The sequence below is a fragment of the Apteryx mantelli genome, chromosome 20 (assembly GCF_036417845.1).
Source record: "Apteryx mantelli isolate bAptMan1 chromosome 20, bAptMan1.hap1, whole genome shotgun sequence".
NCBI classification, from domain to species: Eukaryota; Metazoa; Chordata; class Aves; order Apterygiformes; family Apterygidae; genus Apteryx; species Apteryx mantelli.
Window position 1 is genome coordinate 15,167,364 of NC_089997.1, and position 25,361 is coordinate 15,192,724.

Sequence of the window (25,361 nt, forward strand, 5' to 3'; positions counted from 1 at the left end):
GGCTGGTGGACGGAGGGAGCCGCTGTGACGGGCGAGTGGAGATGCTGCTGCACGGGACGTGGGTCAGAGTCCTGGATGACCAGTGGGATGGGAACGATGCCAGCGTGGTGTGCCGGCAGCTCCAGTGCAGAGAGGCAGAACGAGCCTACAACCCGCCAAAGTCTGAGCGAGGGACGGGCCCCGTGGGGCTGAGAAGGGTCCATTGTGCAGGGAAGGAGACTCACCTGACCCTCTGCAACACCTCCCTGCCTGAGGCAGTGCCGGAAGGAATTGCAGAGGATGTGGGAGTGGTTTGCTCAGGTGAGTCGCTGACAGTCCCCAACACACTGTGCTCCCCAGGGCCGGGAGCCCCTGACAGCTGGGGTTTCTCCCGGCTGCAGGGAGCCGGCGGGTCCGGCTGGTGAACGGGACAGGGCGCTGTGCCGGGAGAGTGGAGATCTACTACAAGGGCACCTGGGGGACCGTCTGCGACAACTCCTGGGACCTGTCCAACGCCACAGTTGTTTGCCGCCAGCTGGGCTGTGGGGTGGCCATGGAGGCGCCCGGCTCTGCTCATTACGGGGAAGGCTGCGGGCAGATCTGGCTGGACGAGGTGAACTGCTCCGGGGGTGAAGCTGCTCTCTGGGACTGCCCTGCCGAGGCCTGGGGGCAGCACGACTGCAGGCACAAAGAGGACGCAGGAGTCGTCTGCTCAGGTCTGTGTGGGGAGCAGTGGTGGGAGCCTGGTGCCCAGGAAGGTAGGGATGCAGGGAGAGCAGGGCATGGCCGAGCCTGCCCCTGGCTGCCCTGAGCCCCCTTCCTGCCCCCATCCTGGGAACATCCATGCACAGTCCTCACTGGAGCTAGTCAGGGTTATAGGGAGAGCACAGACGTCCCCAGGGCTTAGAGGGGAGGGTAGTGCTGCACGTTGGGGACTTCTCTCTGCTCCCTTGGTGAAACAGTGACTTGCTGGCAGTGCCCTCTGCCTGTCTGAGCCCTGGGGTGTCCAGAAGAGTTCCTGCTCCTTGCAGTAAGCCTTCCTGCCCATGGATGCCATAGAATAACCTGGGGGATTTTCAGGGATGCTTCAGGTTTCTCTCTCCTCACCCCAGGACCAGCTTGTTCCCCCCCACTTTGTGCTTTTCCTTCCAGAGTTCACGGCCCTGAGGCTGGAGAACAGCAACAGCTGCTCTGGGCGCCTGCAGGTTTTCTACAATGGGACATGGGGGAGTGTTTGCTCCAACTCAATGACTCCTGACACCATGTCCCTGGTGTGCAAAGAGCTGGGCTGTGGAGATGAAGGGTTCCTTGAAACAGACCTGCCGTATGGCAGGATATCTGGCCCCACATGGCTGGATCGTGTTGAGTGTGGGAAGATGAACAGCTCCTTTTGGCAGTGTCCTTCTGCTCCCTGGAAGCTGCAGTCATGTGATGACCAACGAGAAGAGACTCACATCACCTGCAGTGGTAAGGCTGGAGCCACCTGGGCACAAAGGCTCACAGCAGGTCCTGCTCCCTGTTCAGCGAGGTGCAATGCAGAGAAAGAGCTTGGAGTGGCTTTTACGTTCCATTTTGGACCACTGTGCTGTCAGTGACACAAACAAGACTTCATCTCTCAGAGTGACACGTGTCCATCAGCAATAGCTGTCCTGAGTTCCCTGCGTAGCCCAAGGAGGGGCAGAGGCACCTCCAGGCAGGGTCTCCTCCAGCTCCCCTTGGACACCTCTTGGAGGTACCTGTTGCTCTCTGTAGCCCATAGAGAGGGCCCAGACAACCACCTTTTAGCTTGGGAAGTCCATGCAGAGCATCCTGCTCATGGCTGTGTTTTGCTGAGGGAACGGGAAGGGGGAGAGTGAAACCAGTCCTGGTGGCTGAGGGTTATGTAGGAAACAGGCAGCGTGCAGGGCACTGCTGGCAGTAGAGCTCAGAGAAGCCTCCCCTCTGGGAACATCCTTCTGCTCCTCTGCTAACCAGGGAGCTTTTGGGGGTGAGCAGACGGGGGTAAGCCTTCAGTGCTGTGCTGTTCTACCCTGAATTACCAGGGATCCAGCTGTGTCCATGAGCAAGGAGGCACTGGGAGGTTCAAGCACAGGTCAGTCCTGCTCCCATCCACATGACTCCCATGAAGCAGCCCCTTCACCGCAGCATTTCCTTCTGCAGGGAGACGACCAGAAGCCACTCCAGCCCCGGTGGCCGAATGCCCCAACTCTACAAGCTGCACAGGTAGCTGCTCCTCCATGTGCCCTTCTCACTTGGCCAGGCTCTCCCAGCTGCCCCAGTGACATGGGGGGTTCTGCGTTTTCCAGAGATGGAGAAGATTCGTGCTGTGGGAGGAGAGGACGGGTGCTCAGGCAGAGTGGAGGTTTGGCACCGTGGCTCCTGGGGGACGGTGTGCGATGACTCCTGGGACATGAAGGATGCTGAGGTCGCCTGCAGGCAGCTGGGCTGTGGCCCTGCTGTGTCTGCCCTGCGGAAGGCTGCATTTGGGAAGGGGACAGGTCCCATCTGGCTGGAGCGGGTGGAGTGCAGAGGGACGGAGCGATCTCTCTGGGACTGCTGCACCCAGCCTGGGGACAGCGGTGCCTGCCAGCACAAGGAAGATGCTGCTGTGAATTGCTCCGGTGAGTAGCAGTGCTTCATTCCCTTGTTCCAGGACATGTTTCCCCAGCTGTGTCCTCACAAGGCCCCAGAGCTCCTCAGAGCAAGGATGTCCCTGGGGAGGTCAGGTGTCTGGTGTCAGGTGGGGAGCAGCTGTTGTGGGGCTGGGTGTCCTCAGGCTTCTGCCCATGGGACTCCTGCAAACCCTGTAAGTGCATCCCCTGATCTGCTGGTGCTGTCCTCCCTATGGCCCAGAGCAGAGGACCCTGGGCCTGTCATGGGGACCCAGAGAAGGACAGTTCAGATGGGACTTTAAGGGGATGTCCGTGCGCATGCACACACACACACACACACACGCACCTCTATCTCTCTCTCTGCTCTGCAGCTGCACCGAGGACAACAACGTCACCCCCCCGAGCAGGTAACCTCCCCTCCTCCCTGGGGTTGATCTCTCTGGGGCCAGGTTGTGACCTGCAGCCCAAGGGAAGGGGCTCTGTGCTGGGGTGTGAAGCCCTGGAGAGGAAGCCCTGGGGTGGGAGCGGGTGTCTTTGGGGAGGGTTGTGATTCAGCCAGCAGGGTGGGAACTGCCCTGTGACCCAACCCTGTGCCCCCACCCCCTGCTGCCATGTGTGTGGGGGGGGTCAGGACTAGGATGTCCCTGGACCCCCACCTCCCCCAGGCCAGGGGCTGCCTTGTCCATGTCCCTGCCCATGCAGATCTCACCCAGGGCCGTGCAAGAGACAGCGGGAGAATCTCGGTGCCTGTCATCATCTGCATCATCCTGGGGGCCCTGCTCTGCCTGCTGCTGGCCCTCCTGGTGGGACAAGTGCGAAGTGCCAGGGCTCAGCGCAGAGGTGGGTCCTTCCCCATCGGTCCCAGGGTGGGCGATGCCTCTTGGCAGCCCCATGGGTGCTGTGGGGTGTCTGTGAGGGGCACAGATGGAGCTGGGGTGGGGGTGCTGCCTCCTGCCCTATTCCCTGCCCCTCCACTGTTAGGCTGTGGGACACCAGCAACCAGGGGAGGAGAGAGTCCAGATGCAGGAGGAGATGGTGATGGACGAGGAGAGAAATGGCAGCAAGAGGCCGGGGGAGACGGGAGCAGCAGGAGACATCTGAGGATGCTGCTGGCTGTGCTCTGGGTAGCGCTGGAGAGGAAGCTGTGGGGCAGGAGCAGTGCCGGGAGGAGCCCAAGGCAGGGGGGTCTCTCAGTGCGGGTGTCCAGTCCCCAGGCTGCTCTTTCTGTCCAGCCCTGCCCGCCCATGGCAGGGCAGGGCCGTGTTATGGACCCATCTGGCAGAGAGCAGGGAGCTCCCTGGGGAGAGGAGCCGCGGGAGCTGCTCCAGGGTCAGACCAGAGACAAGACTCGGTGCCAAAAGGGGCATGGGGCTGTCTCTGAAGGGACAGGGTGAGGGTGACATTGTCCCAGACCATCTCCACAGGGACGTTGGTATCACTGGGGACGTGGCAGTGGTGCCTGGACAGAGCAGTGGGGCTGGGCTGTGGGGTCAGTGCTGGTCTGGTCTGGGGGGAAGGGCTGGGTGACCACATTGGAGTCAGGTCTCCTGTCTCCATGTCGCTGTGCCGACCCTGCCTCTGTTGCCAGGCTCCAGGAGGTCTCTGGAGCCCTTCTCTGAGGCCGTGTACCAGGAGATCGAATACAGCTTGACATGGGAGAAGCAGGCGATGTTCGGTCGCTCAGGTGGGTGTGGGTCCACTTTGGAGGGAGCACGTCTGCAGGGCCCTTTCCCCCAGCCCTGACCCAGGACAGGACCTTGGCAGCCCCCAGGCTAGTGGTCCCCACAGCACTGGGCCACAGGGTCTGTGGGGAGAGCAGCCCAGTGAGGAGCTTCCTCCCCACCAGCTCTGCCCATCCCAGCCCGGGGCACAGCTCCTCCCTGCCTGCCGGGCTGCCTGTGCAGGGTTGTACCTGGTGGGTGAGGGAAGGGGCTGTCCCAGGGCAGCTCCAAAAGGCCCTTTGAGATGGGGTTTGTCCCATGGGAGCAGGACGAGCCTCGAGCCCTCCTCCCCGCACAGTCCCTGCTGTGTGGGTCCTCGTCCCCAGCCGCAATGGCCCTGAGCAGGGTCAGCAGGGCTCACCCCAATAACACCCGCTGCTCCTCTCGCCAGGCTCCTCTTTGGAGGGGTCCCTGACCAAGCTGCAGCCCAAGCCTGGGGACAGCGAGGAGGAGGACGGTCCTGGGTCAGCACCAGGTAATGGAGGGTGAGGCAGAGGAAGGGTTGCTCTCTCCTCCCTGTAGCTATGTGACCAACAGTGGTGTCACTGAGTGTCGCCATTGGGGTGGGGAGGAATCACCCTCGGGAGCGACTCCAGAGCCATGCAGAGCATGTGAGGGTCGCACATACCCGTCTGAGCTGGGTGCCTGCAGCCCTGTGCCCTGCGGGGTCGCAGGGGGACTTCCCGGGCTCAACCTGTCCCTGCCTCCAGCAGGCCCCAAGCTCACCCTGAGGCACTGACGTCTCCCTGAGCACACAGGGAGTCTCCACAGCCAGCTCCAGTGCAGATCCCAGCACTGCCGACCCTGTGGCTGGGCAAGAGGGATCCCCGCTGCCATATGCACGCTCCCACAACCCCGGGGGAGGTGGGACGGATGCTGAGTCTCCTGTGGCCCTGCCAACACCAGTGTCTCAGCCCCTCATTCCTGCACATTCTTCCTTCCTCCGCTCTGCAGGAGGGCTCTTCTCATTGCCACCAGCTCCCCTCTCCTTTCAGATGTCCCCGTCCTGCCCAGAGGTGACCCAGCAGATGGCTATGATGATGCCAGAGAAGTCTCTGACCCCGGGGAGGATGTTGTTCCTGGGCAGCGAGACTGGGAAGTGCCCAGGGAAGCAGAGGAGGGAAACAGGCCTGGGGAGGCTCAGAGAGGTGAGGGGGAAGTGCAGTGCTGCCGGCTCCTGGGGTGCCGTCCCCAGTGCCTGGAGAGTCACTGCATACTGAGAGCCCGACCTCTCCGGACAGGCTGGGAACCTGCGCCAGGAGTTTTCCTGCTATGGAAACTGGGGTGGGATAAGGGGCTGGACATCTCGGGACAGTAAGAGGAGGGAGAGGAAGGGGATTTACAGCCCAGGAGGGGCACGTGCATGGGGCCAACTGCAATGCACCGGCCTTGCTGCTTCCAGAGAGGAGCCTGCACTCCTGGGGAAGTGATGGGGCCCCAGGAGCCAAGAGAGACGCCCCATCCCTGCTCCCCGCAGACACGGGGTACGATGATGCTGAAGAGACAACTCTGACACATCCCCATGAGGACACCAAGGCTGAGAGACTGGACCCTGGTGCCCAAAGGTCCCTGAGCCCGGGGCCAGAAGAGCCCACCCCTGCCATGTGGTTGGGTGCACCTGGGATGGAAGAGAGTTCTGTGCAGCTGGGAGAGCCGTGAGTGCCAGAGACCAGTCTCCCTTCTCCCACTGGTAGCAGAAAGAGCTGGGCATTTTGTCTGTTTTTATTCATCTACTTCTATGCCATGCATTGGTATTTGTTCTTATTAAAAGCATTTGGGAGTTTGATCCAGAGCTGGTGCTTCCCTCTCCAGGTGTCAGGGTGTCTCCCCGAGGCTCATCAGGGAGGGCGAAGCACCAAGAACCAGCAGTGGGGAAGGGGCACGTCTCGGGACCAGCAGGCTCTGAGACAGGCTGTGCGCCTGCAAGTGCCCGTGGACCCTGGAGTGTGGGAATAGTGAACAGTCCAGCTGGAGGATATTCCTGCTGGCAGAGACATTTCCATCCTGCAAACCACACGCAGAGCTTCCAGCCAAACTGGGTCTCTCTGCAGGGTCCCGTAATGCCCCTCTGGGCAGGGAGGTCCAGTCTCCTCACCCCGGGAGTGCCCCTGCTTGCTCTTTTCCCAGGGCCTCTGCCTGGACTACCCTGGTCCCAGGCACGGATGCCACCACAGAGTGGCAGTGACAGGGTTGGTCCTGGGCTGTGGCCCCACAGCAGTGAGCCTGGAGGTGACAGCAGAGCCCTGAACACCTCAGCCAGCCCCAGAGGGGCTCATTCCCTGGGGACCACCTCCCCACAGCGCTTGAGAGGCAGCTCTGCTTCCCACTGCCCCTGCACATGGCGCAGAGCAGCTTGTTGGGGTGCCAGGGGCTGGGATTTCCCCTCCTCTGGCTCCACAGGGTCTCCCATTTCCAGGGGCTGCTCCTGGCTCCCATGGCCCTCACGGACCCCCGAGCACTCCTGGCACAGCCCAGAGCTGGCTCCTTCCTGGCAGGGGCTGTGAGGCACAGGGCTCAGGGAAGCCCTGGGACGCCCCCCTGCTCCCATCCACCCCCACCCTTCTGCCCTCCCACTGATGAGCTGCAAGGGCAGAAGAAGGAGCCGCCTCAGCTGGGGCACCAGTTTGGCTCTGTGCAGGGGAATATCTGTGTGCAGACGCAGGGGACGGGAGCAGTCAGTGACAGGAGAGGACATTTCCTTCAGCAGTTTGGGAGGCAGAAGAGGGAGAGGGCAGTGGGCTGGAGAAGGGACCACCACAATGTGTGGGCTCCAGCCCAAAGTCACGGTTCAGCCCCTGGCCTTGGGACAGGCCCATCCCCGAGGATGCTCACAAGGGCATATTTCCATGGAGAGAAGATTTCATGTCCACTCCTAAAGCAGTTGCCGATGGGAGCTGAGAGAGGATCCCTGGTCCTAGGCCGGGTTTTAACCAACTGCGCCCCATCACCCACAGGTGAGAAACTTCTCACACAGGAGCTGAGTGGGGAGGAGGGTTCAACAGCTGTGCAGCATCTGGCACCCAAACTGCCCTTCCTCCTCCAGCCAGGGGGGTCTCCGCACCCCGCTGGCTCTTCCTGATGGATTCCCCATGCCACACACTGACAGGCAGTGGGGCTAAGGCCAAGCGCACAAAAACACACTCCACCTTCACCGTGGCTCATTTCCTTTCCTGCACTGAGCTGACACCTGAGCTACTCGCAGAGATCTCCTGGAATGGGGAGGAGTCACCAAATGCATCTGTAGCTGAATCTATACGATCTATACCTATATGTAAAAACATTGGGATTCTGTGACTAAACTGGCAGTTTCTGAGAGTAGCATTTTTTTCCTGCTTTAACTTTCCTTTCCTACACTGAAATTATGTTCCCTACTTTTTCCCTTGCATTTTTCCTCTTTCCTTCCTTTTGTCATCCCCCCACCCCACCACTTATGCACCCATCCTCCACTCATTTACTGATTTCAGCCTTGGCAGGCACAGGAAAGCATGGGGCCACGTGACTGCCGTCAGCTCTCCCTGCCCAGCTGCCCCAGCACAGCTCGCCTCTCCCCCACAACAGGCACCATCTGACCGGGAGACAAAATTGGACGTCTCTGCCCAGGGTCTGGTGCCTCTCTCACGGAGGCAGAGGATAATGTCCCCAGTCCCAGTGCTGCCCAGCACTGGCTCTGCTTTGCAAGAGGGTTTCAGCTCTGGGTCCCAGGAGGGGCAGGTCTCCTCTGCCCCAGCACCCAAGCCACAGCCCAGCAGTGGGGCTGTGTGAGCCCCCTCCATCCCCCCAGCTGGGGCAGGGCAAAGCCAGGCCTCCCCCCCCCCCCCCCACCAGGAACAGCCACAACTCAGTGGTGCTGCAAACAGCAGGATCCTGCCCTCAAGGAGAGGAGGGAGCCAGCAGCTGTCACCAGCACCCTCTCCCATGGCAGCGTTTCCCTGTGTTGTGCTGGGAACTCCTCCAGCCCCAGGCCCTGTACTGACCCTCCATGGGCAGCAGCATGTCCTGGGGCTGGGGGTGTCTTGGCTCCTCTCCAGGATGGAGCCCTGGTGCTGGGGACCTTGCAGAATGGCTGGGCCATGCGTGCAAAGCTGGGAAGGGATCACGGAGGGGCCTGGACCCTCAGTGTAGGCGTGAGGGAAAAGTACCAGCACTGCTCAGCGAGGGCTCTCAGACATCTCTGTCCCACTGGCCTCAGGGCTCAGCCCCAGCAGCGCTGCATGTGCCAGGGCCGGGGGACACTGGGGCGCAGAGGGGCTCTTGCTCTGGGACAGACACCTCCGTGCTGGAGCACCCGCTCTGCAGGGACCTCGTCCTGCGCCAGGTGCCCCTAACCAGCCTCCTCTGCCCTGGAGCTCTGCCCACACCGAGCTGTGGCAAAGACCGAGATTTACACCTCAGGACCATAGCGCAGTGCGAGCAAGGGCTGGATCCTGCTCCTTCCCCTCGCTGCTCCCAGACCAGCCGCTCTGCCCTCGGGGCTGGGCAGGGGCCCTGCATGAGCCCCGGGCTCTGGGACTTGTGTAGCTGCAAGGAGCACAGGGCTTGGCTGGCCCTTGGTGCCACGTCCAGCCCTCGGCTGTGCTGCAGGAGAGCTGGGCTGTGCCGGCCCCGCTCAGGGTCTGCCCTGCCCTCCTGCCACTTCCCGGGAACATGGCCCTGCTCAGCCTGGCTCTGGCCCCACATGCACTGCTCTCTGCCAGGGACACCCATGGTGTCACCAGCACAGCCCCAGGGCAGTGGGGCAGGGCAGGGGTGACCCTGGGGGCTCTGGGGGGAGCTGGGGCTCAGACACCACCTCTGTCCCCAGGACCTGGAGCCTCCCTGCTGGCAGCCTCTGCCCTGAGACAGCCCCCTCCCTCCCCAGCCCCTGGCCCCTCTCTCCCTGTGGGAGATGCAGGGCTGAAGCCTGAGCCTGGTAGGAGTGGAGGTTTCCTGTGCGGCGGTGTGCATGGGCATGCAGTGTGCATGGCCATGCGGTGCCCATGTGCATTACCCACCTCCACAGGGGTCTTGCTCTGTGAACACCCTCCTCCCATAGGCTTCCCAAAGTGTGGTTGGGGACAAGTGGTTCCTCCACCATGGGGTTAGCACCTGCTCAACCTGTCCTGGGGCTGCATCAGGCCCTGCCCTGCCCAACAGGGACATGCAGGGCTGGGCTCAGCCCTCACATGAAGCACCTGCTCTCCCCAAAGGGCTGGAGCACGAACCTCTCTGCTCAGCTGCAGAAATATCACTACACTCACATCCATGGACATGGGCCAGAGATGGACAAAGAGTGACAAAATGAAGACATGCCTGTTCTATCCCTCAGATGATGTTTTTGGCATGCCCAGCAGATATTTGCCAGGTCCAAATCTCTCACCCTGGCTGCAGGAAATGGCATGCCTGCTCTGAAGCTCCATGCAGAGCCCACAGCAGGGGCAGAGGGGCACAGCACAAGTGCCCGGGTCCATAACCAGAAGGTGATGAATCAAAATGATTTATTTGCTTCACAGACTTTCAGAGACAAAGTGTTTGTTAAAAAAAAAAAAAAATCTAATTCCTTTGGATATTTTGCTTAGATAATGCTCATTTGGGGAATCCAAACCTCTTGAACAAGATTGTTTGGTTGCTGACCAGCTGTTGATGGTATTCTCTGTCACAAGTGTCCTTGCAATAGCATCTTCACCTGGGTCAGGTGACAGTCCCTCAGGGGGGTGTTTCAGTGAATCCTGATAATCCAGCTGGCCTGTGGTCCCATGTAACCACTCCAGAGCACGCACGATCCACTCCCATTGATATAGGACTATATCGGATAAATTTGAATGTCATCCTTGTATCACAGGCATAACTTCAAATCCAAAGATCTTGCCACACTGCAAAAGAAGTGACATCCTCAACCCAGTGTTGTCTCCCTTTACCTGCCTTCCCTCTCCCTGAGGTCTCCTTTCAGCTCGGGGGAGTTTTCTGATGTTCTTGATGACCTCACAACACCTCCCTGCTGACCTACAGGCTAATGGCCAATGCAGCTGATGCAAGGAATTGACCTCACAATAAACATCCAACACATCGCTCTAACTCATCTCTCCCTCTCCCCTCCCCTGAGCTCTCCTCTCCATGGGGAAGGTTTTCTGACCTGCTTCATGACCTCACAGTGCCTGCCAGCTTGCTGCCCAATCAGATTGCTGCAATAGAAGTGACCTCACAAACCAGCTCCCAGTCATGCTACATCTACATCTACATCTACATCTACATCTACATCTACATCTACATCTACATCTACATCTACATCTACATCTACATCTACATCTACATCTACATCTACATCTACATCTACATCTACATTTCCCTGCCCCTGCCCCCTTCAGGAGCTCTCATCTCTCCTGGGGGCTTCCTCCTGCCCTTCATGACCTCACAGTGCCCACCCACCTGCCTGCTCCTGACCAATCAGGCTGCACTCATAGAGGTGACCTCACAATCACTATGCCAGCAGTGTCATGGTCATCTGCCTCTCCCTCCCTCCTTCCTCCCTCCAGGCTCTCATGTCTACCTCATGGATTTTGTCATGCCCCTGATGACCTCACAGGCCTGCCCACCTGCTGCTGGCCAATCAGCTGCTGTGAAAGGAGACACCTCACAATCAAAGCCAACAATGTCACCTTCACCTGTCCCTCCCTCCTGCCTCCTCCCAAGCTCTCCTTGCTGATGGGCAGCCTCTGTGATGCTGTTCATGACCTCATAATGCCACCTGCCCACTGCTGGCCAATCGGGGAAGTGTAATGGAAGTGACCTCACAACCAACACACCAGCCATTGTGCTTCTGCCTGACTCTCCCTCTCCTGCTCCTACTGCCTCAGCTGCTGAATCAGCTCCTGTCACCTGCAGTGACCCCAGTGCCTGCTCACCTGCTGCTGGCCAGGAGCTGCTGGGACAGGAGTGACTCACCAGTGATGTCCCAGCTGGCACCTCCACCTGCCTCCCCTCTTCCCTCCTGCTGAGCTCTCACCTCCTGTGGTCAGGTGCATCTGATGAGCCTGATGCCCTCACAGTGCCTGTCTGCCTGCCCAGGGCAATCCTGCTGCTGCAGCTGAAATAACCTCCCAGCCAGCATCCAGTCCTCTCACCTTTGTGCATGCTACTGACTCTTGTCCCACAGGGCTGCCATCTCTCCTGAAATGCACTTGATGACCTCTCAGCTCCCGCCTGTTTGCCTACTGCTGGCCAATCAGGTTGTTGCAATAGTAGCGACATAATGATGTCATTTCACCTGGGCAGGCTTTCTGATGATCTGCCTGGGCTCTTCCCACATGGGGAGCTCCACTTCCCACAGGACAGTCTGTCAGAGGGCAAGCCTACAAATTTTGGAGAGGAGCAATGCACCCTGTTCCCAGCCCTCACCCTTGTTGGGGGGAGGGATGGAGATTCAGGACAAAAGCTTCCCCTGGAGATGCTGGGGATTGAACCCAGGACCTCCTGCATGCAAAGCAGGTGCTCTTCACTGAGCTACATCCCCTAAGAGCCTGCTGAGGGGTGGGACATACTCTTCTCCCATGATGTGCCCCTGACAAGCACAGCCCTGTTGGCCCCTGGTGCCCTGAGAGCCTCAGCAAAAAGCAGCATTTGAACCCTCCTGCTGGGCCACAGGCTAGGATGAGGGAAGTTGAGATCGCCTCTCAGCTGGGACTGGTCCTGGAGCAGGGCTGCATCATGGAGTGCTGCCCCTTCAACATCTCTGCAGCTGATGGGGGCAGGAGGAGACTCTCGCTGCAGGCGCTGCTCCCATGCTCTGGCCCTCCCAGGGAGGGTCGATGGAGAGGAGCAAACCCCTTCCCTGAGTCACCTCTGCCACCCCGTGCAGCACTGCTGTGTGTGTGTCACACCTGTCTTCGATGCCAGCAGCAGGAGCAAATGGGGTGAGGAAAATGCCCTCCCCAGGGTGATGGGCCCACAGCTCCAGTTGCCCTCCCGGAATGTGCATGGGAAGGGCCATGAAAGCAGGCAGAGCCGATCCTGGGCAGGGAGCTGCCCACAGCCCCTCACCTAGGTATTAGGCCTCCCTCTGCACTGCTCTGCCCACCAGCACCTGGCAGTGGGCAAATGGCAGTGTCCCCTTCCCTGGGGCTGGGGATGTGGCCCCTTCCCTGGGGCTGGGGACGTGCCTGGGATCAGGGACATTCCCATTCCTCCAGCACCGGGAACTGGACACTGGAGCTGCCCCAGGAGAGCAACAGGTGGGGGTCTCCATGGTGCAGCAGGCAGCGTATTTGGCTGTTAACCAAAAGGTTGGTGGTTCGAGCCCACCCAGGGACGTTGCCCTATTGGTGGGGTGCCTGGGGGATTGTGCTGCCCAGCACCCTGGGTTTTGCTCACAGTCACCATGTCCCAGCTCTGGGACAGCAGATCTGCTGCTGGCTGGGACATGCATCCTGATGTGGGACGTCCTTTCTAGACCATGGGGGATGGCCAGAGAAGCTAGAGATCAGCACGGAGAATGTGATGTACATGTGTCCTGTTGACCCTGAGCTGAGCTGACTTGTCCCATCCCCTTGCCTGATGGGAAGGACAGAAGAGGGAAGAGTGTGTGTCAGTGCCAGGTGGTTGTGTCTGTACATCTCATTACTGAATGGGGAGAAGGGAGGGTGCAGTGCCATGGGGCAGGGAAAGAGCCCAGCTGAGTGCCTGCTCCAGAGACTGTGTGGGGACGTGGGAGTGATTCAGACATCTGCCTGATGTGCAGACAGCTCTGCCAGAGATCCCCCACCCTGTGGCAGGGTCAGTCCTTCGTCTACCCCAAGCACAACATCAGGGTAGAGGACAGTGCTCTCCATCCAGGCTGTGCTTGATCCTTAGCCGGAATTGTTGGCTGGAGAGAGGCTGAGTCTGGAGACACAGAGGGATGTCCTGGGTCGCAGTTGCAGCTGAGCTCCTGATGGGAGAGCAGGGTTCAGCAGCAGCAAGAGCTGCCAAGATGGCCAATGCAGCATGTGGGGCTGCAGGAGCAGGGCTTCTCCCTCTGTGCAGGGACAGGGGGCTGCAAAGTGCTGCAGCTGGGCTGGGCAGGGCAGCCTCATGGGTGAGTACATTTGGGTAAGGAAAGGGGGGTTTTTTGTGCCGTGAGCTGGCACTGAGGGGATAGAGAACACAAAAGCAAGTCTGTGTGCAATGTTCAGGAGATATTAAAAAAAAAAAAAAAAGTAAATTTGGAGAGCAAAACTGACTGCCAGTCTTTGATCTGGGGCTGTTGTGAAGTCATGGTTTTACAGGCAGCTTTTAGCCTCCCTGCTAGACCCCAGGGGAGTCACTGCCTTTCTGCCGTGCCTTGTGCCCTTTCAGCAGGAAGGAGCTGATGCAGAGGGATGTTCAGTAGGGGTCCCAGACAGGTCCCTCCGTGCTCTTCCTCACACTGAAGTCCCTGCTCTCTGCGCTGCTGGTTAAACAGCCCCCTCCCTGCCACTCGCATTCAGCGCTTCTCCCTCTACATCTGCTGGGCCAGGACGCCAAGGACAGACCCTGCTCTGCACTCTGCTTTGTCTCTTGGCACACAAATCCCATCCTTTTCCACAAATCCAATCTTTCTCCCTCGCAGGCTCGCTGCCCTTCAGAGGGTAAGGGCCAGGCTGCCTACGCACCCCTCCATCTCAGTCAGACATCTCCCATAGCAGCGCAAATGAGGGGAAGAAATTGCCATGGGCAGAGCAGGAACTTTTAATGCAACCCTACTGGGAGGTTTGGCAGGTCAGATCAAATGACCCCAAACACCCCTTAGGACCTCAGCTTTTACTCTCAGCATCAGTGTTCATGGCCTCACTTGAACTTCCCCAACAGCCGACAGCCCAACTATGGGACTTTAATAATACTGGGACTTCGCATGGACCACAAGCCCCCTTCCTCATGGTTCCTTGCCTCTTACGGATGCTTCTGGAAAACAGCTCCAGAGGAAGTACTGGGGTTTCTTCAGATGAGTTCTCCAGAAGTGCTCTTCTCTCTTCACTTGCCTTGCTTCAGCAAAAGGCACAGGAAAGGGAAACCTTCCCAGGGCTTCAGATCAGAGGAAAGACAAGAATCCCTTCCCCCATTGCTCTGAAGTGATATTCCACCTGGAGGGCCACAGAAAAGAAACAGCAAAGATTATTACTGGCATCTGGTATTTTCCAGTGCGCAAAGGTCATTTCTCATCCTCCCTTCCGCCCCTTGTCTTGAGCCTTCCTGTCAGTGCTCTTATGCCCCTAAGCTAATACTGGCAGGTCTGCAAAACACATATTTGCTTGGACCAATGAGCTAAATGATCACTGAGCTAAACAGAAACTGTCCATCCCCTACCCCTGAAAGGCCCAGCAGGTACATTCCCACTAGAAACAGGGCCAAAGGGGAGGTGTTCTTCTGAGGTGATTCTTGAGAATGCAATAGTGACAAATGCATTGCAAAACTAGAGCATGACCTGCACCTTTTAAAGCAAGGCTCAGACAAGGTCAGTCAATGGCCAAATGAACATGCAGGAAGGAGTCTTTCATACTCACTGCCCATAGAACTGCGCTTTTCCACAAGTCCATATGGCACAAGGAGGACCTCAGTCAGTAGCACGTACCTCTCCTGGCCACCTCTGGATTCTTGTAACCAGTTTCTCAGGTGGCGGCATGACTTCAGCACTGCCCTTCCTCCTGCCTTGCTCCACCTTCCTTGAGGAGCTCCCTTGGATGCCTGGGAGCATGCTGAAAATACACATTGTGGGGAGGTGGTGTGAGCACAGGGGGAGTTTGGTCTCTGTCCTGTACTCACAAGCTGGGCAGAGACAGAGATCAGCCCCAGCTGAAATGCCCAGGGCTGCATGATGTGCCCACAGGAATGCTCAGCATGCCCAGATACAGGCTCTGTCTTGATGTGGCAAGGAGAGCAGCAGGGTCCTTTATAAAGACAGCCTCTAAGAGACACAGTTACCCCGTCCTCGCAAATATATTAAACACTGCTTGATGGTCTCAGCTGCTGTGTGTTTAGGTATGGAAAACTGATTGTTCCTGGAGACCCAGTGTCAAAGAAGGAGAAAGTGGTCAGGGGTGTAAAGGCATTCCTGCCATCAAGGGATCAGGAGTCACTGTGACATGTGATAAAAGACATTCAGAGCTGCTATGAATCTTGTGTCCAGAGGAAACATCTCACCCAAACAAGCACAAGGGTCCAGGGTCACCCTCATCCATTCCTCCAAGGGTCTCACCTGCCATGAGGCGCTTTGCCCTCAGCTTTCTTCCCCTTTCCTTTCTGCATAGTCGGAGCTGTAATTTTGGGTGGAGGATGCCTCCCTCTCAAGAGGAGGCGCTGGGCAGGAAGATTTCCTATAAGCAGGAGACAAGAAAACACCTCAGGATAGAATTGCAGAGACCTTTTGAAAAGGAAGGATATGCAGATCTGATCAAGCCTGTGATAAAACTGTGAGGCCTCCAGCTGATTCCTTTTATGTCTTCTTTCCTGGGTGGTCTTTGGCCCTTCCGGACACTGGCTTCTCTCTGTCTTTTAGATTTTACTGTGCAACATCATTTCTTGTGGTACTGTTTTTTCTGTTCTTTCATGTTCTATCCTAGTCACATTATCAAAAAGGAGGCTTGCTGGGATGTACTGGTGAATGAAGAGAGTCTCTCTGGGGGCAACAATTTCACACAAGGGGAGCAGATCCTTGGATCTGTCTACTGATCTCATATGCCTGCAGTTCCTCTGTTGACACAGTCAACCCAAAGGCACTGTTTTGGGGATGTTTATGAGAAATTCGGAAAGAAAGCTTAGAACTCCATGTTTTGAAAATGAAAGGAAGTCTTGGCATAGGTTACCAGACTTTGTACCATCTTCTCAAGGTGACTCTTCCCACCACTTGAAAACACACTGATTCCATGAAATAGCTCAGCCCCTCCATTACATACAGCTCCAGGCACAATTTAGGATTCACATTGCCCAAGGATAGTCCTCCAGTTTGCCTCTCTTCTGCACCAACGCCTCAAAAGGAAGAGCAGTTTGCAGTGCACGCCAGGGCACTGAGTCCTGTGGAAATGGGGGAAAGTTTAACTTGGAGGTATCAGCTGCAGGTGGGAGTGTTGGGCTGCACCGAGGTCTTGTTCCCTCAGGAGTCACTTGAGATTTCCCATATTGGGTAAGCAGCATCACCTCTAGTGCCTCATGCTACCTGAGCCATCCCACTGTCACCTTGGCTCCAATGCCCTGCCAAAGAGGACAGAAGGAGAAGACACAAACCCCTGCCAGGAACCAGCTGCTTCATTACCTTTCTTGACACTGGACTCATCTTTTCCCATCTCTTCTTCCCGGGTCAGCTTCACAGGTGCCACGGGTGGTTTTCTAGCTGTACCCTCAAACTTGTACCTGGAAACAGGAAAAAGACACCAGTCTAAAGGGAGGGCACCACACTTCCTTTGCCCCTTGGGTGAATAATGAGGACACAGGGGCGTTTGGGAGCTACTGGGAAGTCCATCTTTTTCCAAAGCAGAATATGAAGAATATGCCAGATGCTGGAGGAGTGCAGTAGCAAGCTGAGTGACATCGTGAAGACCTCCAGAACCTAGAGGGGCATGAGATTCCTCATCAGGCCCTTTGAGAGCTTTCCCAGCCTTCCTATGAGAAAGCTCATTTTAACCCAGATCCTCTGTGCTGCCGTTGGGACCATCTCCCATCTCCTGTTCATGTTCATGTCCAGGCAGAACACAATAATCTCCTTTCCTACAGCTTTCCAGCACCATTTCTAATTCCCATCTCACCCTCCAAATCACTTGCAGACCTTCCCAAGCTCATGTCCATCCATCTGTAAAAAGGAACCTCCATCTCCCAGACAAGTAATGGAACAAAACACTGAGCATGAAGGGAGCCAGGACAAAGCTCTCCAAAACCCCACTGGGCACAGGCTTCACTTTGGCCTAGATAGGCCTCCCACAAAAAAACTTTTGACCCCAGAAAACACATTCAGGACACATTTGATTCATGCAGGTCTCACAGAAGACATGAAAATGTCCCAAGCCAGCAACTAGTAGGGACCTGCACTTTGATGCACATTTCAAAGAGTTACTCTCAGATGAATTTCTGAGCAGCCTTCACAAGCACTGGCAACACAATACTACCAAACATGCCGTGAGAAGCTGCTCGCTTGGCCACCCAGGGGCTAAGAAGCAAACATACTCACTCAGGAAAGATGATGACCTGACCAGAATGGGTCTGAGAAGCAGCGGTTTTGGTGCCCGAGAGGACTGAATCCCTCATCTCTGGCATCTGCAAAGGTGAGAGACTCGTGTGAGGTGATGCCAAGAAAATTATCTCAGTGCTCACAAGGGCAGCAAACTTTTCCACTGCTCAGAGAAGAAGCTGCCTCACTGAAATGCTGAATTTTTCCATTCCTCTCAACAGTCCCTCAGTTATGCAGCACAGAAGCTGGAGGGAAATTAAGGAGAGAGGGTAAGAACACTGTCAGGCTTTTTGCAAGGCTGAGAATCCAGAGACTCAGTCAGGAGACTAGGTCTTTCCTAATGCAGAAGCTGATGGAGGCAAGCACATGAGAAGGCATTGCACTAGCTGGGGTTCCCGGCGGCTGCGTTTTCCCTGCCGGCTTGATGTGAGGTTAACCCCACAGTCTCTCCTAACATTCAGATAACTGCCTCTGCACCATAGAGGAATGGAGAGGCAAAGCAGGTAACAACTGGGAAGGACAAACCTCTGAGGTGTGTTCAAGGGGCAGCTGCTCTGGGACCCACTGCAACAAAGGCTGGAGAAAAGGCCCTGGCCCAGAGAATGGACTGAAAAGACACCATGCACTAGGACAGAAGGAAGAGACAGAGCTGGGAAGCAGCGCTGGCCTACAGCCTGCTTGCATCTCTGCCTTAACCCTTGAGGGGCTCACCTCAGCCTGCTTTCACATCTCACCTTTCCAGCGGCACCTGAAAGACCAGCATGAAGGACAGGGCTGCACAAGAGACCTGGGCAAGGACATTGGGCTCAAATGATTCTCACTTTGACATGCTGCAGCCATGACTGCCAGTGTGCAGATGAACACATTAGGACAGAAAGACGCCCCTTCATGCTGGTGACACTGCAGGGCACTGGGAAGAGCTGGTCAGCACAACTAGACCAACACAGCAACAGCAGCAACAGGGGGCTCGTCCCATATGGGCCTTCGTCTGCCTGGGCCTCTGCTTCCTGCCCAGAGTGGGGTCAGCAATGATCCCTGCAAAAACAAACCTACACAGACACAGGCCTAGAAACGCTACAGAGCAAGAGCATGAGGGTGATAAATATTCTGACCAGCTGCCATATGGGAGAGATGAAACACACTCAGGCCCTCCAGCTGCAAAGAGAGAGGACTGAGGTCAACAGAGATTTCACAGCGATGTCTGACATCCCCACTGGTCCAGGCAAGGGGAGGAGGGATCCATTACGATTCCTCACCACACCAGAGCTCAAGGGCGTCCCATGAAGGGATCAGGCTGAGCTTCCAAAGGGACACACAGAAATATTGCTACACAGCTTAAGGGCAAACTGCTGAACTCACTGCCTTACCATCCCAGGCACAGCCAAAGGACACATGGGTTCAAATGTCATCACTAAAGGGCACTAAACCATGGCTTTCTGGAAGGAGGGAAGTCTACCTGGAAAAAACACACAAGACCTGCCCTTTCCTTGGACTTTTTTCCCTCAGCACATGGAAACAGGCTCCCGGGCTGGATGAATCTTTGGGTGGACCCAGCACAGTTATTCCCGGGGTCGTCTTTGTTGCCAAATCCTCTGAATGTTCAAGACAAACTGTCCAGGGAGTTGGCATTACTCTAGGCCAGGACTGTCCATGTGCCTAAACAGGTCATGGCAGGCTAATAGAACTGCAGTCACTTGTGAGTTAGAAAAGGACTACAAGTTGTGCTGGAGAAATGGAAAACTTACCCCAAGAAGAACTTCTACCAGCTGCTCTGTCCCATTCAGCCTTCTCAGAAAGTCTCTGTAAAATCTCATTTTCACATCTACTCCTTGAATAACAAGCATGCCAATGTCCTTCAACACAAGGGCAACATTCTTCCCACTCTCCAGGCAGCGGGAGAAAAGACGCATGGTCTCTTCTATGCAAGCCTCCACTGTCTTCCGAGGAACAGAGATGTCCAAGGCTATGCGAGCATACTTCAGGGGCTCGGAGAGCTTATGACCTAGGAAGCAGAAAAAGAGGAACAAAGCCACTAGCGGAGCAGGCTAAAACAGAGCAGCGGCAGCTTTGAGGTCTTCAAGCAAGACGCTGCTACAGAGCTGTCTTCTTTAACATCTGGTAAAGCTCCTGAAGGAATCTGATGTCATCTCTCCCTAGGAGAAGTTCAAAGCTCTCTGCAAATGGATGTGCCAAGTGTACAGCAATGCTTTCTTCCCTACAGAGATCGAAAGGAAGGGCCTGGCCATCTCCTATGAACATGGGGCACGATGGCAGGACAAGGAAAGGAGAAAGGGGGCCATTTCCCAAAAGGGCGGAGTGGGTGCCACGTACTTGTGCTCACACTCCGTGCATTCCAGGTTGGGAGACATTTAGCTGTACCACATCACATGGTGAAAGAAAGAAGGCAAACACAAGCATTGCACTACACCCCTTCAGATCCTTCCAGCCACCCCCAGCACCCTCAGAACTGCACAGCAAACATCCCTGCTTTTGGTGCCAGCGGCCCAGCTCCAAGAAGTGCCACACTGATGTTGACATCACAGAGAAGATAGTGAGTCCTTTCAAAGGAAAGACACACCCCAAACACAGCTTGGAGCTCCTGCTGCCCCACAGGCATCACCAATATCCTCTACAAATGCAGGGCTCACAGGGATGATCAGCAATCACAGCAAAGATGGCCTCTGATGGGTTTTCATACATACTATTGTCCCCATCTCCATTTCAAAGCTCTCTGCAGCTGCCTTTGACCTACTTCAAAGCAGAAGGAGAAAGGAAGAGCCAGCATGAATGCCCTTATTCAACTTTACAAGCTCCAGTGTGGCATAAACATGGACCAAAGGTTTTAAATCAATTTGATGAGAAGCAGCAGCCCCAACACATCTGGCATGTAGCCAGCTGTTAAACAAGTCAGGGAGAGAGGGAGTGTAATTGTAATGTGCATTATGATGACATTATAACTTAAAATTGAAGCTGTTCTCAGGACCTGGGGAAGCAATTCTAGGTTTCTAACAGTCACTGCTGAACAGCAGTTATGCACACCCCAAAGATGTCCTAAGGCAAAGCAAAAGTTTCAACCCGTCTTCTTACCAGGAGCATAGGCCTTATCATAGGTGAGGCCATGAACCTCTGCAATAGTCTTCGAAAGACAGAACATGGGTCTGCGAACAGTCAGGAAACCATGCTTCCCAACACCAACTCGTTCAGTTACAACACCGAAGGTCCCAAGCTGAATAACTCTCACTCCCTGAAAACACAAAGAGAAGAATTATGAGACTGGTAGGTGGACAGGCTGGTGACTTGTCAGTGCATGGGGATGGTGCTCAGTGCCCTGCCCAATCCTGCCGTACAAAAGGGACAGACGAAGCACTCAGAAAAGCTTTGGAGAAGCCTTGGAGAAGTTCTTCTGAAGAACTTTCCAGATGTTTTCATCCCCCTCCTCTTCACCCTCTCAAAAATACAAGTCAAAGCAGAGAAATCATCCCTCAGATCCAGAAGATCCAGAAGAAGGCTTTCCTGGGCAGGCCCACGATGACAGACCCACCTGGTTCAGCATCAGCTGCCGTACAATGTAGTCAGACACACCTTCCCAGACAGCAAGGGTCTCTGGAAAATAAGGGAAAGACACATCATGCTCTGGGGGGGCCAGCTCACAGCCGTTCAGCACATGCCTAGCCAAGGAGATGACAAGTGCAAGCATATTCGAACTGCATCCCCCTCCCCAAACATACCCCATCCCTGACAGGGGCTCAGCAGCTGAGGTGGGCACTGCCTTGAGGCTACAACCTTTATCTGCCCCCAGGAGGGGTCTGCAGCTGAAACAGAGGCATTAGGACATGCAGATCCTACCACGGGACATCCACAATGTGTCCCTGAGCTCAAAGCCTGCAGGAAGGAATTAGAGGCAGTGCTCGGGGTCCCAGACAGAAAGTCTTGCTGAGCTGAGGAAAAGCAGAAAGTGTCTCCTTTCCGTCCAGAAGCAGCTCTCACAGGGTGAACCCCCTCCCTAGGGACACTGGCAAGGGATTTTCACCCAGTGAGAGGACGGTGCTGTGCCCATGGCAATCTGGGGGCTCAGGGCATCCCCCAGAATCTCCCCTGCAGGGCCAGTTTCCCCCTACGGGATCTCTGCACACACAGGCTCTGCACAGCCACCGGAGCAGCTCCAGCTCCTTCCCCCGCCAGGAGCTCGGGTGGGCAATGCCCACTGCGAGGCCAGCAGTGACCCTTGGGGCAGGGACTTCTGCCCAGGGTGCCCTGGGACAACAGGGGCAGCATCAGGGCGAGGATCCAGGAGTCCTGGCGGCCACACTGGCACCTGAGCCAGAGGGGACCATCAGTGGAAGATCTGGCTGCAGCCCCCAGCCCTGTCCACCCTCCCCCTGGCCCAGGGTTTCCACAGCCATGTTCAGAGTTAATGGTCTCTGCAACAGCTCCCGGGAAGGAGATCCTGAAGGCCTTACCATGGGTGGGGAGCGTTGGCACCACCTGCCCATGCCGTGTCCCATGACCAGTGTCCCAGAGCTCCATCTTTGTCCTCCTCGCCCTGGGTCACCCCGCAGCAGGAGGTGATGAGGAAACAGCCCCTCTCCTCCTCCTCCTCCACACGTCACCGCAGCCCCGCTCTGCCCCAGCCTCCCCTTGCCGGCTCCCGCTCAGGGTTGGTGGCTCCTCGCAGCAGAGTGGTGCTGAGAGCAGCCCCAGCGCCTGGGCTCCCCTGGCCTCGCCACGACGTGTGGGGAGAGGCCAGGGCCGCGCGGGAGAGAGCAGCTGTTGCCATGACACGGGATGTCCCCTGTGACCACAGCCCGTGTCACAGAGGGGGCATGGCCCCCCTTGCCCCAGTGCCCTGGCCAGGGCTGGCCCTGCAGCAGGCAGGGGCTGCACGGGGCGGTCGGGGACTGCCCCTGCCCCCACGCAGGCTGGGCCGCAGGGAGAACCCCACCGGGGGTCACGGCCGGGCTGGGTGCTGTGGCTGTGCTCACCCAGCCACAGCTCCTGCGCGTGAAACCTGGCTGCGAGGGAGGGCAGCGGGCACTGCACCGCGCTCGCCCCACGGCAACACAGCGCAGGCAGCTGCTGCCGCCAGGGGAGGAAGCACTGACAACTGAGCGCACCAAAACACCCAGCAATTGCTTGGCAGCAACCAAAACCTTCTTCTGGGCGCTTGAACCAGCGGGTCCTTCCCTTGCCAGTCAGCTTCTCCAGAAAACTTGCAGGGAACTGCTGTTCAGCACTGTTAACCTGCAGACGTGTTTGAGACCTAGTGACTGCGGCACCTCAGGGCCTGGCGTGGACGGGGACTGAACAGGGGAAGAGGCAGCGCCAGCAGAGCTGCAGGCACCAGCTCACTAAACACATGGGGATCACAGACTGCTCTGCCTGCACTGCTCTCACACCTTCACCAGCTATTGGCCTCCTCACACCAGCCCACAAACACTTAAACCAGCAGAACTGGAGGAGCGCGGGGACCCTGAAGCCACATGTGGGGCTGACCCTCGCAGAGGCAGGCAGCAGCTGCAGGGACTTGGCAGCAGGTTAAACGCAAGCTCTGAAGATTTCACAAAGATGCCGCAAGAACCATCTCCAAGAAACAAGAGACACTCAGAGGTGTTGCGCAGACCTCTGCTTTGAACACACTCAAATCTAGGGTAGAAATGTCTAAGGGGGTGAGGAAATGAAAGATGGAAAAGCAACTCATACACCCACTTAAATAACTTAACGCTAAAGCAGGGCTCACCAACTAGGTCTGTAAAAACTTCTCAGCCGCACACTTCCCCACTCAGCAGAAGGCAAGAGGCAAAGTATTAGATCAGCTAAGGCAAAGAGAAAGTCTTGGGAAAACTTCTATTTCGGGAACAGAGAGCAAAAGTACTTTCTAAAGGGTTTTTTCTATGTCCCTTCAAAAAGAATAGGAGACACTGGAAGGGTACTTTGGTCTTTTTTCAAAAAAATCATTCCTTTGCCACTGTTATGCTCCCAAACCCACCTAGTGCCATCACTGGCCTGACAGGAGAAAGGGCACAAGAGCCGGGGGCTCCCGCAGGGCCGGAAGTGGCCCAGGCCGGGCCGGGCCTTCCCCAGCAGCTGCTCGCACACACCGGGCCGCGGTGCCTCCGGCTGCCCCCGCGCGCACAGCCGCTCGCTCTGCCCAGCCCGCGGCCCTCGGCCCTCGGCCCCGGCGCGGCAGCTCCCAGCGCTGCGGCTCGAGGCTCCGGGCGGCCCCGCACCGGGAGACGCCGCCCCGCGCGGCACCAGCCGCCTCGCCCCCCCTCCCTCCCCGCAGGGCCCGGGCAGTCCCGGCCCCGCCCCCGCCCTCCTCTGCGCCAGTGCGCATGCTCCGAGGGAGGCGGCACTTCCGGCCCTGTGGGGGTGGGGCCTGTGTGTCCATGGCCACCGCCCCTGGTGCCGCCGGCCCCGCCCCCACCGGGCCCCACTGCGGTGCCGGTCTCGAGGCCGCGGAGAAGCAGCTGCGGCAGCGGCGGGTGTTGGCGGCTGCTGCGCAGGGAGCCCGGAGCGACGCTGCGGCCCGGCGTGTGCTCGTGTGCGCGGAGCCTGTGGCGGCTGCTGCCGGCCGGGGCCAGGGCCGGAGCCGAGGGTGGGGAGCGAGGGGGAGCGGCGCCGGGCTGGCCCTGGGCTGCGGGAGTTGTGCTGCAGGGGAGCGTCGGCGGGGAAACGCTGCTGCCGAGGCGCTGCTGCCACAGGGCCCCGCTCTGCCCCGGGGCCTGGGCGAGTCTGCACCAGGGGACAGGACAGGATGGGCCGGGCCGGGCCGGGCCGGGAGAGAAAGCTCTGTGCTGCGGGTGGGGGCAGGTGCTGTCTGCGAGCACCCCAGGGACACAGAGGGGTGTTTTCAGCCCGCGCTGCCGCCCGGCAGGTGCAGAGGAGCCCTGAGCTGTGCGAGCTCCATCACTAGTGAAACCGCAGGCAGCAGGTGAGGAGGGAGAGGAGCAGAGAAGCTGCTTTCTGTGCTCCTGCTGCCCCTGGTGTCCTCCCGCGGTGGGAAGCTGCAACGCTCTGGGTGCGGGTGGGGAAAGCGGTGGGGGAAGTCAATAGGCCTGAGCTGCTGTTGTGCTGTGCCGGGGAAGTGCAGCATTCAGTTTTCTTGGTTACCCTGTGAAAATTGGACTTGTTTTTCTTCAGCTTTCAGTTATGAACATTAGCAAGGTGTCATGTCCAGGGATGGGGAGAAATGAGGGCTGTGAAAAGAGCAGGGCCTGAGCTTAGGTAAGTCTTTGCAGAGTTCGAGTGCTTTTTTGATAGCTTCCTTGCTTCCTGCAGTTGCTAAGGAGGAAAGTAAAAGGATGCCACAAATGGGCACTGTCCTCTCTAGACCAAGGAGACGGACGTGAACACAGCCTTGCATGGAGAGCGTTTTCAAGGGATTTACAGGTTAGGGCCCATTTTTCCAGTTCGTTTCCAATATTCCTCGACACCAGTGTCCTCATTCCTTTCTCCCAAGCCCTTGGTTGAACCTAAATGGTAAAGCCAGAGCGTAACTCTCTCATGGAGGTGTGCATTGCTGTTGGAGACGGAGGTATCTAAGCATAGATTGATTTTTTTTTTTTCTTTGCTTCTGCCTTCTGTCCATTCATGTTCCCTGGCTCTGGCTGCTTTAGCAAATCCAAGCTTTCCCCATTCATTTCTGAATTATGAAGAGAAAATGGATCTTCCAGTGTGATCAAACTACTTCTGACCCCTCAAGTGCTTGATGGACAGAACAAGTCTCATGGATGGTGAGTGCTCTCCTGCAGCTGGAGCAGGATGTGCTTCTGTTTAGGAGCAGATATTGTAACTGTAGCCAGGTATCTAAACTGTAGTTCTCTCTGAATGTCACATTGGGAATGTTGACTTGTTCTTTCTCTCTGCTGGAAGGTTGGTGCTGGCAAGCTGTGACTGAAGACAGCT

The 25,361-nt window shown here is 57.1% G+C and overlaps 1 protein-coding gene across 1 annotated transcript in view; it reads left to right on the forward strand.

Annotated features, from left to right (window-relative positions):
- Window positions 1-388: 388 nt before the first annotated feature.
- Window positions 389-25,361, forward strand: part of LOC136993810 (antigen WC1.1-like) — a gene marked incomplete at its 5' end in the record, with an annotated part of 125,510 nt that continues 100,537 nt past the window's right edge. Inside the window, 2 exons of the mRNA XM_067308756.1 lie at window positions 389-695; window positions 1,132-1,446. Coding sequence (XP_067164857.1) covers window positions 389-695; window positions 1,132-1,446 — 622 coding nt within the window. The remainder of the gene's footprint in view (window positions 696-1,131; window positions 1,447-25,361) is intronic.